At 31.8% G+C, this 18087-nt stretch overlaps 1 protein-coding gene across 1 annotated transcript in view; it reads left to right on the top strand.

The window, feature by feature from the left end:
- The window catches only part of LOC107996486 (metabotropic glycine receptor), a 144909-nt gene that overhangs the window by 80106 nt on the left and 46716 nt on the right, over positions 1–18087 (top strand). The window contains exon 5 of the mRNA XM_062078740.1: positions 8898–9098. Coding sequence (XP_061934724.1) covers positions 8898–9098 — 201 coding nt within the window. The remainder of the gene's footprint in view (positions 1–8897; positions 9099–18087) is intronic.

Below are 18087 nucleotides of genomic sequence, written 5' to 3'. Positions count from 1 at the left end.
CGTTTTCGCAAAGAGGGCAGAGAAAGAAAGGTTTCAGGCAGAGGGGGAACAAAGGAAAATCCAACGGGGACCAACTAGCCTCATTGTTCGGACATTATTTCGCCAGAACAAAACAATTCTTGTTGGACTGGCGAGGGGGCGGGGGAAAAACGTAGGTGTAGCGGAAAGTGGGTGAAAAAAAGGTGAATAATTTCTGTCTGCTCCGCGATTCACCGTTACAACGATGGTAATTGAGGGTCTGCATTGAATGGTGTTGCATCACACATCCTCGAAATTCCCTATTCTCTGGAGAGCTGTTCCAGCCTTTTTTACGAGCCCCTTTTAACGAAAGAGAGAGAGAAAAAATACCAAATATCAAACTCTCTGATACGAGTCAATAACAAATCACGTGTTATTTTTTTTTTTTTTTTTTTTAAGGATCGGTTCATGTGTATTCATTTTAATAAATGAAATATTATAGATAGAGACGAATGTGAATAATTTGCAGATAAAAATATACGCAAACACATAATTGTGCTTTCATTACAACAATTTGTACCGATAATTCATTTTTCTTAAGTCTTTCTTAAGTGAAGAATTCGTGCAATCTGCATCTGAATGCAATCATAAAATTTGAAGATCAACAATGGAGTTGGAAGATTCAAGAAGCTATTCAAGAATCTCTCCAATTTTTCCAATTCTACGAGAATAAAAATACAATTCCTGAAAACTAACATTGGAATTAGAACAATCAAGAATCTCTCCAATTCCTCCAATTCCATGAGAATAAAAATACAATTCCTGAAAACTAACATTGGAATTGGAACAATCAAAACTTTTTCCAATTCCTTCAATTCTATGAGAATAAAAATACAATTCCTGAAGATTAATATTGGAATTGGAACAATCAAGAATCTCTCCAATTCTATGAGAATAAAAATACAATTCCTGAAAACTAACATTGGAATTGGAACATTCGAGAATCTCTCCAATTCCCAATTATGAGAATAAAAATACAATTCCTGAAGATTAATATTGGAACATTCAAGAATCTCTCCAATTTCTCCAATTCCTCCAATTCCATAGTTTTCAATTCTTGAAAACTAATATGGAACATTCTCGAATTTTTCCAATTCCTCTAATTCCATGAGAATAAAAATACAATTCCTGAAAACTAATATTGGAATTGAAACATTCAAGAATCTTTCCAATTCCTCCTATATTTTCGATCTATATTTGCCATACCGCAGAATGATCGATTATCAATTCATCGACGTCCATTCGACGACAAAGCCGGAAATCTTTCTCTTCATCACGCCTTTATTTCCCTTCGTAATTGTATTCTCGATTTCCCATCGATCAGCAAGTTTTGGAAACGAAAAAATTGGCCCGAAAAAGCCGTTTCCTTTCGCCGTTTCTGTAATAGTTGGACCATTTGTCTCGTTAACCGAATGTTCGGATAGTTTTTCAGATCGTCGATCCAATAAATCATGCCGTTTCTTTTTACCACGCAACTTTTCGTCCTTTCTGCTTCGTTGATTTTTCCTTTCTTCGAGTTCTTGGTTTTTGTAAATAAAGAATGGCCCAACACTACGGTTTAACATCTTAGATAAGTTATACAAGCCTAATTACATAATTACATGATGCATAGTTTATTCCTGTTATTTCCTTTATGTATTCTTTATATTAATCAAATAATTAAATCATGCATTTATGAAAAAATTTAATACACAATGCTCGTGATGCAAAAGGAATAAAAAAGAAATAAAAATATTCGAAGTAAAAAGTGTACACTGTGATTAAAATTTCCATAAATATTTTGTCCAATGATTCGTATTTACGGATACACTTGCAATATTATATATTTCATTTTTTTTTATTCGACTAAAACTCTAAAATTATGTCGATAAAAATTTTAATTTCCACAAATATTCTGTCCAATAATTCGTGTACACGATATACACAATATTACATATTTCTTTCCAACTAAAACTCTAAAATTACGTTCATAAAAATTTTATTCTCCACAATAATATCAATCTTATACATTTCCTTCCTTTTTCATTCTTTCCAATTAATATAATCTTTATAAAAATTTCAATTTCCAACACTAATCTCATACATTTGCTTATATACATATATATATTCTTTTTATTCTTCCCAACCTTTTTGCATAAAGGCGCACAGCGAGAACGAATGAAAAAGAAAGAGAGAGAGAGTTACAGTTTGGACGAGATTGATCCAGTCGTTCCGTTAAAACGTTTGTAACAGATTGCGTACGGCTCCTTGTCACTCGGCGCACTCGTCGCCGGCCAATGAGATTACACGTCACGAAAGACACGGGAGCTGATACGAGGAATCGAACGCTCGCCCCTAATCGAGGTCGTCGATATGTCGCAAGCTTAATGCCCGTCCTCCGTGACAAGCGTGTCATTTCTGATTATCCGCAACACCTTGCCACTCTGTGTTTGCTGCGCGCGCAAAACTGCTCGCCGATTCCTATCCCGTTGATTGCTTTCTCATCGGGATTCCAGGCTGTCGATAACGTCGAGGGGAGGGGCTAATTTGCCGATTACCTGTTCGCTATAAGAAGCCATTTCGAAATTGTCTAACTTCTGATCGATCTTGTAATATCGAAAAGTTGGCCGAGTCTCGAGATCGAGATTTTGAAAAGAAGGCAATTGTTTGAATAATTAATTACGAAGAAGAAAGTTCAATTAATAATTGTAAATATTATTTCTTATGAATATTTTGTAATTATAGATATTGGAGCAAATTTTTTACTAATTTTTTATTAATTTATAAAATATATATGTATTACGAGCTTACTAAAATTTATTTTCAGATATTTTTATAATTTTTATAAAACGATGTGATATCTTCATATATTTTGAACAAAGTTCAATTAATAATTGTAAATATTATTAATGATAATTCTTTCTTATGAATATTTTGTAATTATAGATATTGGAGCAAATTTTTTATCAATTTTTTATTAATTTATAAAATTTATTTTCAAATATTTTTATTTTTACAAAACGGTGTGACATCTTGAACAAAGTTCAATTAATAATTGTAAAAATTGTAAATTATTAACGACAATTATTTCTTATGAATATTTTGTAATTATAAATATCGGAGCAAATTTTTTATCAATTTTTTATTAATTTATAAAATATATACGAGCTTATTAAAATTTATTTTCAGATATTTTTATAATCTTTACAAAAGATCTTCATATATCTTCATATATCTTGAACAAAGTTCAATTAATAATTGTAAAAATTGTAAATTATTAACGATAATTATTTCTTATAAATATTTTGTAATTATAGATATTGGAGCAAATTTTTTATCAATTTTTTATTAATTTATAAAATATATATATTACGAGTTTACTAAAATTTATTTTCAGATATTTTTATCTTTATAAAACGGTGTGACATCTTCATATATTTTGAACAAAGTTCAATTAATAATTGTAAATATTGAATTATTAACGACAATTCTTTCTTATGAATATTTTGTAATTATAGATATTGGAGCAAATTTTTTATCAATTTTTTATTAATTTATAAAATATATTACGAGCTTGCTAAAATTTATTTTCAGATATTTTTATAATCTTTACAAAAGATATCTTCATATATCTTGAACAAAGTTCAATTAATAATTGTAAAAATTGTAAATTATTAACGATAATTATTTCTTATGAATATTTTGTAATTATAGATATTGGAGCAAATTTTTTATCAATTTTTTATTAATTTATAAAATATATTACGAGCTTACTAAAATTTATTTTCAGATATTTTTATAATCTTTACAAAAGATATCTTCATATATCTTGAACAAAGTTCAATTAATAATTGTAAATATTATTAACGACAATTATTTCTTATGAATATTTTGTAATTATAAGTATTGGAGCAAATTTTTTATCAATTAATAAAATGTAACATGTAAAAGAAAATAGTTACAAGCACACAAAAACAGGAAGAAGATTTTTCAAGATGAATATCGTAACATAACATAACGTTTAATAAATTCGTTAAAAAAAAAGTAAAAGATGTCATCATGCACAACATTCTTTGCACGATAACTATCCACATTTATATCTCATCTTCCATTCCAAACCCATCAATCTGAATCGACACGACGAATCGATATGAATCGATTCTCTGTACGCTCTGATTTTTCCATTAATCCTCGTCCAATTGATTTTTTTTCCATCCAAAACCAAAAAAAAAAGAAAAAAAGAAACCAAAATCGGTTACCAATTAATCGGTCGTAATCCGTGTAACGAGCGTCGAATTTTAATCACATTTTGCTTCGTTTGACAATGGTCGTGTCGCCATAACGTTATCGTTATTATCATCGTTCAACGTCGGATGGGAGGGGAGGAGGGGTGAATGGTCAGAATCGCGTACACAGGTATGCCGTTTACGCGAGTTATTTCATTGTTGCCACTCGTAACAGATGTTTGCGGCCGCGGCAGCCGTGGAAAAGGCTGTGATTGACCCGTTTCAAGCCGCGAACGGGTTGGAAAGGTTTCGAGGCCAGAATTTTAACTAACGAATAAACCTACTTTAACTTTCATTCAATTGCTTCCAAGCATGTTTGTTGTTTTCACGGTTTATTCACGGTCGAAACCCCGCATTTCTCCGCACACAGTGTTCACATAGTATTTCGTATTCATTGCGTGTAGAACTGGAGAGATTGGTCAATTAACGGCAAAGATTGCGATTTGAATGTTTTTTATTCTTCGAGTTGTTTGAATTGTTTCTGTTGGATTGTTTGGTTGCTTGTTGGAGAATAATATGGAAGGAAATATTTCATCGAGTTTTGAGTGAAAAATTCTCTACGATTCAAGGTTCGTTTGTTTGTGAATAAATTGTTTAGAAACCAGATTTATTTCTAGATACGATTGATGACGATTGTTGTAGAAACGCATAAATTCGTATAATGCGAGACACGTTTACTGTAATTAATTTGATCAGTTTGATTTATCGTGAATGCGTTTTGTTGTGGAGTCCTCGTATTTCTCGGCGTGAATACGTGGGAAACAGGTAACTTCTGAGTCGTCTTTAATTACCGAGAATCAAGTTTCCCGAAGTTGTTGGAAGTTTAATGTCGGTTATTAACGCGATAAACCATGTTGACAAGCTTTGGATGATTAATGGTCGAGCGATCGGGTCAATAGCTTGGATTCATATATTAATTTACACGCACAAACTTGTTCGATACTCGTGATCCCGATATTCACACAATTTTCTCTCAAAATTAATCGTCGACTAAAACGTTAGAAACTGTCGTGTTGTCGTAGTGATTGGATTGGAAACAAATTCCTCTCGAGATACGATTTGAAATCTTAGAAAAATATTTATGTCCATCACATGCATTTTTTTTTTTTTTGAGAATTCAATCCTATTCGAGTTATTCGAAATTTTTTAAATTTTAAATATGATTGAAATTGAATGAATTTTCCAAGTTTCGAAATGTCTCTGAAATCTTGGAAAAAGCAATATTTATATCGTTCATATGAATATTTTTGAGAATTCAATCCGATTCGAATTATTCGAAATTTTTTATATTTTGAATACGATTGAAATTGAGTGAATTTTCCAAGCTTCGAAATGTCTCTGAAATCTTGGAAAAAGCAATATTTATATCGATCACATGGATTTTTGATAATCCTACTCGAGTTATTCGAAATTTTTTGATTTTTAAATACGATTGAAATTGAGTTTTAGATTTTGAATACGATTATTAATCGAAATTGAGTGAATTTTCCAACCTTCGAAATGTTTCTGAAATTTTGGAAAAATCTTGGAAAAATCTTGGAAAAATATTTATATCGATCACATGGATATTTTTGATAATCCAATCCTATTCGAGTTATTCGAAATTTTTTGAATTTTAAATACGATTGAAATTGAGTTTTAGATTTTGAATACGATTATTAATTGAAATTGAGTGAATTTTCCAAGCTTCGAAATGTGTCTGAAATCTTGGAAACCAATATTTATGTCGATCACATGGATATTTTTGAGAATTCAATCCTATTCGAGTTATTCGAAATTTTTTGAATTTTAAATACGATTGAAATTGAGTAAATTTTCCAAGCTTCGAAATGTCTCTGAAATCTTGGAAAAACCAATATTTATATCGTTGGATATTTTTAATAATCCAATCCTATTCGAGTTATTCGAAATTTTTTAAATATGATTGAAATTGAGTGAATTTTCCAAGCTTCGAAATGTCTCTGAAATCTTGGAAAAATCAATATTTATGTCGATCACATGGATATTTTTAAGAATCCAATCCGATTCGAGTTATTCGAAATTTTTTAGATTTTGAATACGATTATTAATTGAAATTGAATCAATTTTCCAAACTTGGAAATATTGAGTTCTCTGAAATCTTGGAAAATTCGATACGCGTTACAGGATTCTTTTTCTGATCTGAGCCGATCCAATTATCCAAAATGTTCAGCTTTTAACACATCTCCGTATAATTGTAAATATTTATAAAGGTGCGAGTGAATATTCAACAAATCATCCATCTATCATTCCAAATACCGAAAATTTTCACCACATCTCTATTTAATGCTCGAAAATTTTCACGAACGATCGATATGAATTTTTCAATAAATCTTTTGAATCCATATATAATAGTCGAATCGTGTATTTGACTCGATTCAAAATTTTCTCGACATCTCCTCCAATATCTAAAATCTATATGCTCTTGACACGATCGGAGGAAGAACAGAAATTTTTTTACAGATAATAAATTTTCGCGATAAATTTCGTGGAACGACCCACGTTATACCCGATATGCGAGCACACAAGCACGCCACCTATAATAAGATGCGAGGGTTCATTTGGCATAGCGAACGTGAAAGTGGCATACTGTGGATGTAGTTACTTGTGCCCTTAATATCCTAAACCATAACGTTGCCGGCAGTGATTTGTGACAACGATAAATTCCCCTCCAACTTAAGTCCCGATACGATTTACGACACTGTAATTTGTAGCTTGTATTATATACCGATATACGAGCAAGTGATCGCTACACGTTTACGCTTGGAAATATTTTCGAGTCGACGGGGGGAGACGTACGTTTCCCCGATTTGACATCGACATCGGTTAACGAACCAATTACCCGGTTATGAGCCCGCCGATGGGATTAAGAATGGCTCGAATATCGATCTGCAATCCCGTGACTTCTCGCGATTGAAACTCGTGGAATGTTGGAATGTATTCAGAATTCGATCGATATCGCAACTCATCTCGGAGAATTGAATGAATCTATCAGTGTTTTATATTCGGGTGAAAAATATCTCTGTTTTGATTATTTTATTCGAAGAAAAAAGAATTTTTAAAAAGGAAGAAGAGAGGTTGGGTTTTCGTTACACGAGAAACGTAGAGAAAACATAGAAATTGGTTAATTGGAGAAAAGTGGGATTTATATGGAAGAGAATTATTTGGTCGATTATTCGAGCCGTTGATACTTTTTCAATCGCCGAGGAAACCTATCCTTTTCATTTTTAAACTTGTTGTTCATTCTTCTCTCTGCCATGCCTCAATTGTTCGCGTTAATCACAGAATTAACTTAGAAAGTTATCGCTGTGATCAACAGTTAAGAATCTAAGTCCAATAGGTCTTTAATCTTCGAACATCCCTTCCATTTATCACCTAATCTGATCTAACCAAATCTAACCTAACCAAAACGCATAAACATTTATACGCGAATCCCATTATATTAATCCCATTCATCGAAACGAAATAAAACCAAAAAAAAAAAAAAAAATTCTTCAATCATACGAAACATCTTTCGTACAAACTGTAGAATTACAACTGTAGAACTTAAGTTCCTTCAAATTTCTTCTTCGAGGATAGACACTCGATGAATAGACAGATAAACAGACGTAGAATGTAAGTTGCCTGTTTTTGTTTCAAAGATCAGCTCGTTCCAAGTTTATCGTCGCTTGCCGAAATTACCAGAGGCTAAGCTCCGCCCACTTTTCAGGAAATGCGTGCGCGTTCGCCACGGTGTAATAAAAAATCCGCTGACTCGGCGTTCCTCGATGGATCGTGGAGTGGGGGGAAGGAGGGTTAGGTCAATAATGCGTGCGAGTGAGAGGCGAGATGCAGGCATTGAGAATCCGTTACGAGGGACGTTATCTCGGCTCGTGTTGGGACGAAAAACGTTTTAAAGGGGAAGTGCTCCTTTTGCTTTTCAATTCTATGCGGAATAAAAACATATTTCGATACGATCTTATTAACTGAGAAATGAATTTGATAGATTTGATCGATGAATTAGGTGAATATGACTTTGAATTTTTATGCTAATGTAATATTTTTTTTTTTTTTACGTTACATTTTTCGCAGCAACGATACAAATATGTTTATATTTATTTCTCTCGGTAATGGAATATTATGAAGAATCAATATTTTTATTATTAAAAGGTGGAAAATGGTTTATTTGTGACAAGATCCAATATGAAGTAATACATGTTATACGTATTACGTGATGCATTGCATAAAAATTTACTTAAAAAAAAAAAAAAAAAAGAAATAAAAATTTGATGCGAGTAAATTTACATAACAAATTTATTGACATTTTGTTGCAAATATTACACGTTACATTACACTTTGAATCCTACACAATGTTAAATTGAATATTTGAGCTTGTTTTCAGTCGCATAAAAATCCGTTATCCAATAATATAATCCTTTTTCGTAAGAGAGAAGGAAAATACGTATCGTAAATGAATTTAAAAGATTTTTTTCTTTTCTTTTATACAACTTCTTTGCTCCAAAGTGATTTATTCGAAAAAAAAGATGAATTTTTCCTGGAATCTTACGAAAATATATTCCTTATTTCGATTTCTTAATTTTCGTTTGTGCGTTCTAGGGAGAGGAGAGCCAATACGACGAGGATGGGGTGTTCGAGTGTCTTCCTTGTGCCGAGGGTTGCGAATCCTGCGAGGACGATTCCCCGTGCGTGGTATCCTTGAATTGGCTGATGAGAACCGCGATTCTCATCCTGGAGTGCTGCGTCATCGCTTGTTTACCGGCGGTCGCCCTTTTCACTTGGAAATATGGAAACGTGAAGGCAAGTGGCAATATAATTTTTACAATAACGAATAGATTTTTCTTTTCTTTCTTTCTTTCTTTCTTTTTTTTTTTTATGATGAAATGATTTTAAAGCTCGAGGATTTATTATTATATAATTAAGGAGAGAGAAGAAGGCTGGAAGAAAAATGGTGTAGTCGCTTCGAAAAGAAATTCCATTAGCAAAATTTTTCTCGCAACGTATAGGATAGGTTCTTAGTTTTTATCGATTAAAGGTGGTTCGCCGAAGAATGATGGGGGTAGAATAAATTTTAACCAAAATATGGATTTTTATCACAATTCGTCCTCTCTTTATCTTCTCGATAAGCTATTCGCATGGAAAATAATCAAAGCTTCCGATTATCTCGATCTTAAAAGTAGATCTAGATCGTAGAGATTATCGATTTCGAATAAACAATTTTCAGTCCAGATATAAAATAATGAAAACACTCGATGCCATCCGCGTTTCAGCCAATTGTTCCCGTTGGAAAAAGTCGTCCCTCGAAGAAATTCTATCGAGGAGACTTGTTGGCCATCGTGAAAGAGGGCGTCTTTAATCCAATCTAACGAACTGCACCCCGTTCAGCGGAGCAGTTTAAAAACTCTTGACGAAAGAATCAGGGGCGAAAGTTGATCCATCGTTGGAAATTAATTAACTCGGTGCCGAGCTGCCTTTTCAAACCTGATTATTTTGCCGTTGGTGATCCGATCCGGCCGCTATTCCCTTCCAAATGCAAATTGCTTCTCTCTGAATTGCAAAATTGTGGTGCAATTTTCCATGTAAACCGAGATCGGCCGCCCCTGTCCTGCGCAGCCTTTGCAATGTCACAGGTAAAATTATGCAATTGTTCAAGTAACAAAAGTGTATTTATAAGAGTTGCAACGCTTTCCAATTAATTTGGAAACGTTTAAATATATCTTTTGATAAAGGAAAATTGTTTCAAACGTTTAAATTTTGTTGTTTGCAGTTTGAAATTTTTGCAGTGATCTGATTTTGCGAGTAAAATTAAGATTTTAAAGATTAAAAGTTGCTTTCCAATCGTTTGAAATGTATATTTTTTTTTAATGAAAGAACGTTTAAACTTTATTGTTAATATTCAAACTCTGCAATAATCTGATTTGAACGATGCAATTGTTCAAATGATAAATTCAGAGATTAAGAGTTGCAACGCTTTCCAATCATTTGGAATCACTGAAATATATATTTTAATAAAAGAACGTTTAACCTTTATTATTAATATTTAATCTCTGCAATAATCTGAATTGATATATTTATTTAATTCAAAATCATATTTGCAAATTATAAAAAGAAAAAAAAATCCATTAAGAAGGCACTTATCTTAAATAATATCTATCTTAAATAAGATGATAACGAAGACCAGATAATACAATGTATTTCCAGAAAGCATTAAATTACTTTCAAACGATTCTTTCAACATTGATATTAAAACTTTTAAATTGATTAAATCATCCATTCCACGATAAAGGATAAGTCAAAAAAAAAATAAAAACAATTATACCGTTTCTTTTCTTACCTTCATCCTTTCAATTATTCGTCCACTCCAATTCTATCCTCATCTCCCTCATTTTAACTCATTCCACTCTTCAATCCTCATATTATTATCCTCCAATATCAAATCTATAATTATATAAAGAAGACAAACTCTACCGAGTTCATCACATATATTCACACGAATATAATCAATCTGGACCAAGATCATTTTTCTTATCCCTCCTTCTTCGATTTATTATTTGCCCCATTGATGCTTTCCCACACTTTTAATCACACGGCTAACTGCCCATGTGGAATAGTGAAAGGAGAGAAAAAAAAAAAAACCAAGGTCGATCCTTCTATGGGGATAATGGGTAGGATTGGAGCGGATCAGAGAGAACAATCGGGGCCCCGAAAACGTTGAACTTCAACCTGTATTCTGTATTTCTGCCCGATAATGGAAACTCTTCGGCTAACGAATCCTGTCCTGCCCAATCATCCACCGTGATTAAAGGGAGAAAAAGCTTGGAAACGATGAATAACAGGCTGCTGTTTTCCTCCAACAGAGGAATTCTGTTGGTCCTCTTGATAATCGCTCGTTTCGAATTCGCATTTTTGGAAGATAATCGCGTCAGTTGGATTAAAATCTCGATCCGAGAAGTTGAGTCTGTCTAGTCGAATCGAGATCTTTCCAACTTTATCATGTTTGATCTATTGATTTTGAGATTATTTTTTTTTTTTTACAGGGGAAAGTAGAGGAAAGATGTAAGGAATCTGAGAAAATTTTAAGGGAGTAGTTTTGAATCATATGTGTGAAAAGGAAGTTGCAATGCAATGAATATATGAAAAAATGATGGGATAGTTAAGATAAAAAAGATATTGACAAGTTGAATTAAGCTTGAGGAAAAAAGATAAATAGATCAATTGGATCTTTACTCTTGATTTTGAGATTATTTTTTTTTAGGAAAAAGCTTGATTCTTGAGGAAAGATCTAAAGAATCTGAGAAAATTTTAGAGAGTAATTAGAGATATAATATTTTATGAAAAAAGTAAGAGTAAGAGTAATGAGGAAGATGAAATGATGAGATATTTAAGAAAGATGTACATCTAGCTTTTTCATCTTTACTGATTTTAAAATTATTTTTTTCAGGGAAAAGTGGAAGAAAGATGTAAAGAATCTGAGAAAATTTTAGGAAGTAATTAGATAGTGATATTTTGTTTTGAATGAAAAAAGTGAGAATAAGATATGAGGAAGATGAAATGATGAGATATTTAAAAAATGTGTAATATTTAAAAAATGTAGATCTAGCTTTTTCATCTTTACTGATTTTAAAATTTTTTTCAGGGAAAAGTGGAAGAAAGATGTAAAGAATCTGAGAAAATTTTAGGGAGTAGTTAGATAGTGATATAATATTTTGTTTTGCATGAAAAAAGTGAGAATAAGATATGAGAAAGATGACAAGATGAGATATTTAAAAAGGATGTAGATCTAGCTTTTTCATTTTTACTCTACTGATTTTAAAATTATTTCAAAGAAAAGTGGAAGAAAGATATAAAGAATCTGAGAAAATTTTAGGAAATAATTAGATAATGATATAATATTATGTTTTTGAAAAAAGTGAGAGTAAGATATTTGATGAAAAAGTTGCAAAGAGAAAATGATGAGATATTTAAAAAAGAAATAAATTTAATTTTTTCACCTTTATTCTACTAATTTTGAGATTACTTTTTTCAGGGAAAATTTGAAGAAAGATGTAAAGAATCTGAGAAAATTTTAGGGAGTAATTAGAGAGTAGTATTTGTGTTTTGGACTGTACGTGTAAAGAGGAAGTTACACATAAGACATTTACAACAAATATTTGCAAAAGAATGTAGAATGTAGCATGAATGGATGATCAAGAGGCGAAATATATAGGGAGAAATTTGTGAAATTAAAGATACAAATGCAGGGATTGGACGAATAAAATTTTAACGAATTCTAAATAAATTCTCAGGATAAATCAGGATGGCCTTAATCCATCAAGTCGGACGTAGAGAGAGGGTAACGGAATTAGCTTCCAATCTAAAAGACTATCGACATCGGCCACGGGTTGATAAATTCGCTTTAATTAACCGGAAACAAGCGGGAACCTAAGCTTCGAGGCAGTTTCTGGCAACTATCGAGTTGTTATGGGAATTTATTACGCGAATAGCCCAAAGACAGAATTGTTTCCATCGGTTTTACAAGTTTCCGCTAGCAAGTCAGCTGCTGATAAGATTTCGACAGATTATGAAACTCTCCAAGTAACTAATATACAAGTTTCACGTAATAATAGTAAACTTAACCTCGCCTGTCTAATGATCGGTTATTTCATCGTTGCTTAGATTTCGTTTTCTTTCGATTTAACTTTTCTTTTGACATCGAGCAAATGATCTAACGAAATATCAAGATCGAAGATAAATCAATAGGACTTACTTTTTATATTAATATTTTATAATAATAATATAGAAATATATAAAACAATCTAGAAAATGTGTCGATGAAATTTTCATTTTATTTCGTTATTGCATTATTCTCTTTGTTTATTGAACACCATTGTGAAAAACATTTCAATGCAACTTTCGTTTTAGAGAAGTCGATAAATATATTTTTGACATATTCATATTCGTTCAGAGAGAATGAATCTTATTTTTGATATTATTCTTACCATGTAACTACAAATCTAAGAAATTTAACAATTGTCTATTTTTACTTGTCTATTTTTTTTTTTCTTTATCCATCGAAACTCGTACAAATTGTTTTTTAAAGAACTATTTTTTTTTTTATATTTATTACAAATTCCATTAGCCGCGGAGAATATTTTTATTATGACTGAAACTTAAAACTTGTTTCAATGCCTGTTAATTGAAACATAGAAAAAAAATTGAAAACAAAATTGAAAACAAAATTGAAATAATTTCGAAGGAAATTGTAAAACGATTATAATATAATAAAATAATTGATTAAATAGTTCATCTAATTATTAATAAGTTATATAGTTTTAATCGATGTTAACGGATTTTCATACATTTAATTCTAATAAACCGTTATAAACATACGAAGAATACAATTAATCGTTAAAAATAATAGATAATCGCGCACGACGAATCAATCTTTCCTATTTCTATGCAACACAATATACATTGTCCTCTATCGTGCTGCATTCAATCGTTTCGTCGACGTTTCTGTTAAAAAAGATGAAATTTCAAGTTCGTTACAGTCGACTTGTCTACTCACGTGATACTTTTTCTGGGTCGTAAATTACACTCTCGAAAAATAATTTGTCGGGTGAGAGAGAGAGAGAGAAATATCCGGTTACAAATACCGTTCCTTACTTCACGAAATAACATATTTCCTCCTCAACGATTCGAAAAAAAAAAAAAATATTCTCCTTTTCAATTTCTCACTTCGCTTCTGAACCAATCTTCTTTCTCTCTTTCTCTAACTTTGTCTTTCTCTCTCTCGAATTATTCTTTACAATCGACGAAGAAGAAATTCCCTTTCGAAACTCTCCTGATTCCGTGATTCCACGACTGACTTCCGCCAACTCCGCCATTTATATTTTCGTCCCTCCCCCCTCGTCATCTTCTTTCGAGTCTTTCAAGTCTGGATGGATTCCCCCGTAATCTCCCGTGGAAAACTGGCCGTCGAAACTTTTCCTCGCGCTCGAAAGACTCCGGACGATGACCAACCTCGATTTTATAGAAAAGTTCTTTCCTCGTTGAAGATATTTTTTTTTCTTCTTTTTAATTTTTTCCCTCGAATAATAAAACGTGCTGCTCTTTCACTTCGAAATCTCTGATTTTCAATTGCAATGGATATATGTATATAAAAAATACGCTTTTGTTCGATAAAGACGTTTTAATTTCACGGGATATTAAGTTGGGTGATAATATCGGCGAAAGAACGACACGTAGAAATAACATCCGTTGAATTATTTCAATATCGATCTTTCTCTCTTTCTCTCTCTCTTTTTCCATGTTCGTTCTCGTTATTCTGTTTACCTCTTTTAAATAATTACACTGCGCATCAAATTGACATAGTATTGTATCGCGCACAGGCTGTCATATTTACACGAGAAGGGAAATTCAATTATTTTTGGCGCAAATCGATAATTAGGAATGCAAATAAAATTAATAATCAACGGCAGTTACAAAATGAATGCAAACAATTGAATTATGATTCGTTGAGTTATTCCTTGTTTCGATCATCGAGACTTTAGAAATGCGCGAAATACAAATTGTTGAAAAATAAAAAGAAAAAAAAAATTTTACCGATCGTCGATACGATCGTCGAAACGAAGTGAAATCGTGGCTAATTACCATCGACCGATAAATCGATCTCGCCGTTATATCCGCGATTATCGCTCCGCGACGTGTATAATCGCGTCGAAATATCGCTGTACAAAGGCCTATTAATCGAAATAACGTTTTCGAGATGATGTTGCGCATCCATCGAATCTGCAACGAGTTTGACCGCCGCTCCGCATCGCTGCGCGAAATGCAACAAGTTGCAGAATTCTAGTCTTTCTTTGATACGTGTACTCGTTCATCCGTGTAACGCCACGTACGAACGAGGTCCCGATTTTACTTGCATTGCAGAGACAGGAAAGAATTCAAGATTTAGAGAACGATTGTCCTTTCATGTTTTTTTTTTTTTTTTTTAAGACTTCGCATTTTTCAATTTTGCGAAAAATTAGAGAGAAAGAGAGAGAGAGAGAGATCGTTGCGGAGGAAGAAAAGGAGAAAAAGTAATTTTTGAAACAGCGTAAATTTTTATTCGTGGGAAGTAATATGAGGTATTCTGTTATATATTATATATAAAATTATGAAATTCTAATTTTAAATTCGTTTTAAAAATTGAAGATCGTGGTCAAGACGGAATAAATGTAATAAATTCTACATATAATGTAAGTGGAAATTTTTATGAAATATGAAAAATGGTAAATTTGAAATCCGAATGCGTTTTTTTTTTTTCTTATCTTTTTGAAACGGAAATTCTGAAAGGTAAAATATCCGCAGCGGAGAAAGGAACACACATATGATAAAATATTATAATTTTCACGAAAAATGAACGTGAGATTTTAATTTTAAGTTTGTCTCAGAAATGTCGATGAGAAAAGCGAAAATATTATAAATTCACGGGAGAACAACAAATTTTTGAAATTAATTTTAAAAAATTACTCGATAAATATAAATAATAACCAAAATTTCTTTGACTATAGTTTAAATATAATTTACATAGAAATAATAATTTTGTACAATTGTATGTATATAATTTTCTTAACATTTTATATTAATATTTAACTATAACAATTTGATTATTGTATTATTACATCATTTATTAATTTTCATAGAACAATATCAAGATCAATCAATATAAACATTTCTCTTTTCATTGAATAAATATGGATAAAAAGCAGATGTTTTCAAATACGATTAGATAATTAACAATAATATAAATGTACATATTTCAGCAGATTGAACAGAAGTAAATCTATTCAATTATCGATGTATTCCATTTGTCTGACTAATAACAGGGATATTCCACTTGATTAACCAATTATCGAGGCATTCTGCTATGAACTGATATGTTCTTTTTTTTTTTAATCGATAGTTAATTGATATATGCATAAATTATTCTTGAGTGATAAAGGAATTAATCTAAACTATAAAGAAGATTTAATTTAATATTCTTTTGTATTGTTTTTATATAATTATGAATTATTTAATTATAATAGGAGCAAAAGTTTTATAAATGTTATTTTTTAATTTTTTGTATTTCTTTGAAATGAAAAAGACCTTTGATAGATTTTATGGTAGTAACAGATGAAAAATTGACAATTATAATAATTTCTTGCTTTTCAGAAAAAAATAGGAAAAATTTGTTAAAAATTTTTTAAATTTATATATTTTAGAAGCATTAAATATAATACCATATATATATCGAGGTATTTTTATACAAAAATTTCAACAATTAATGAAACAAATTATCGGATTTAAATATCGGATGAAATTACACACGAATATGATAGAAACAATGAATATAATTCAAATCAATTTATCGTGTGTCGATGTAAATTGTAATACACTTTGATCGCAAAATAAATAAACCCTTCTCCTCCTCTTTACGAACGTTCGCACGCTTCTCGAATCCTACTTTCAAAATCCAAGTATGTAGACAAGTTTCTCGACAGATTCCAAAAAATTTATCATTCCTGTCGTCTCGAGTGTATCGTAAATGTGGGTCAATTTTTGGAGAGAGGGGGAGGAGAAAGGGGAAGAAAATTCACGAAAATATCGTTTCCAGCGAGCATACATAGGGAATAAATCGCGAGGGAACGTATAAAGGTGCGAGCCAGTTGCTGGAAATCGTGGATGCACGTACGGTTGCAAGGCTGTCAGGCGTGGGGCGTGAATGGAATAAACAGGCACGCGCAAAAGTTGGCCGGAAGCCATGCATCCCACTCGTGTACAGGTTATCTCTAAGATAGGTGGCTGACAACCGAGAAACCAGAAGATCCCGTGCGTGTAAAAATCCATCGAAAAAGCAGGGGAATACCATTTTTTTTCTTTTTCTTTCTTTTCCGTTTAACGTTTTCAATCTCCGAAGAAAATTGAAAATTCACTATGCGTATCCTATTCTCCGTGGCGGATAAGACGATATTTTATTTATGTAGCTACCTTTCTTTTTTTTCGATTAAATTATTAAAACGATTATTTGATTCGTGGTAGAATCACGTGACCGGTTATCAAATAAGGATTAAAATGATTCTTCGATAGATAATTCAACAAAATCAATTTTGTCAAAATTTCAATATTCTTAAATAATTGGAAAAAACACTCGAGAGATTCTTTTGTAACAAATTAAACGATATTTCTAATATATAAAATACTTAAAAAAACAAACTTATCTTGTAATAAATAAAATTCTCGATAAGAATTGAAATTAATTTTTTCCAAAATTACAAACAGAGAAGATCTGTTGATCTTTTCGATATATAATACAACGAAATTAATTTTATCAAAATTTCCACTAACTTTTTAATAATTATGAAAAAATACTCAAGATCTTTTTCTTTCACAATTCTAACCATCCACGAATCACGCTTCGGTTCGTCTCTCTATATAACATACAACTCCGCGGCGCAATAAATGTCGGTACATAAGCAGATCCACGTTACACGTTGCTTTAATTCAGTATCTCGTTTATATCGCAGCGGTTGTTGTGTCTCGCCGAGTTTCCGCTCTTCCGCCTGGTGAATCCGTGCCCCTCTCCTCCAATCGATCCGCCATATTGGATCTGAGTGTAACCGATTCACCCGCGCGCGAGAATCGTTCGTGCAAACTTCCTATATCGTCACCTTGATTGCATTTTAGTTACGTTTTTGTTGCGTTTTCGAGGCAATAAATCACCGTATCGCTCTCTGCATACACTGGCTACCGGGAAACGAACGATTTTTTCGGCAAAAATTTGCGC

The sequence above is a fragment of the Apis cerana genome, linkage group LG8 (assembly GCF_029169275.1).
Source record: "Apis cerana isolate GH-2021 linkage group LG8, AcerK_1.0, whole genome shotgun sequence".
In the NCBI taxonomy this organism is placed as follows: Eukaryota; Metazoa; Arthropoda; class Insecta; order Hymenoptera; family Apidae; genus Apis; species Apis cerana.
Note: the sequence above shows the minus strand (reverse complement) of the source record. Positions and strands in the feature narration are given on the sequence as shown.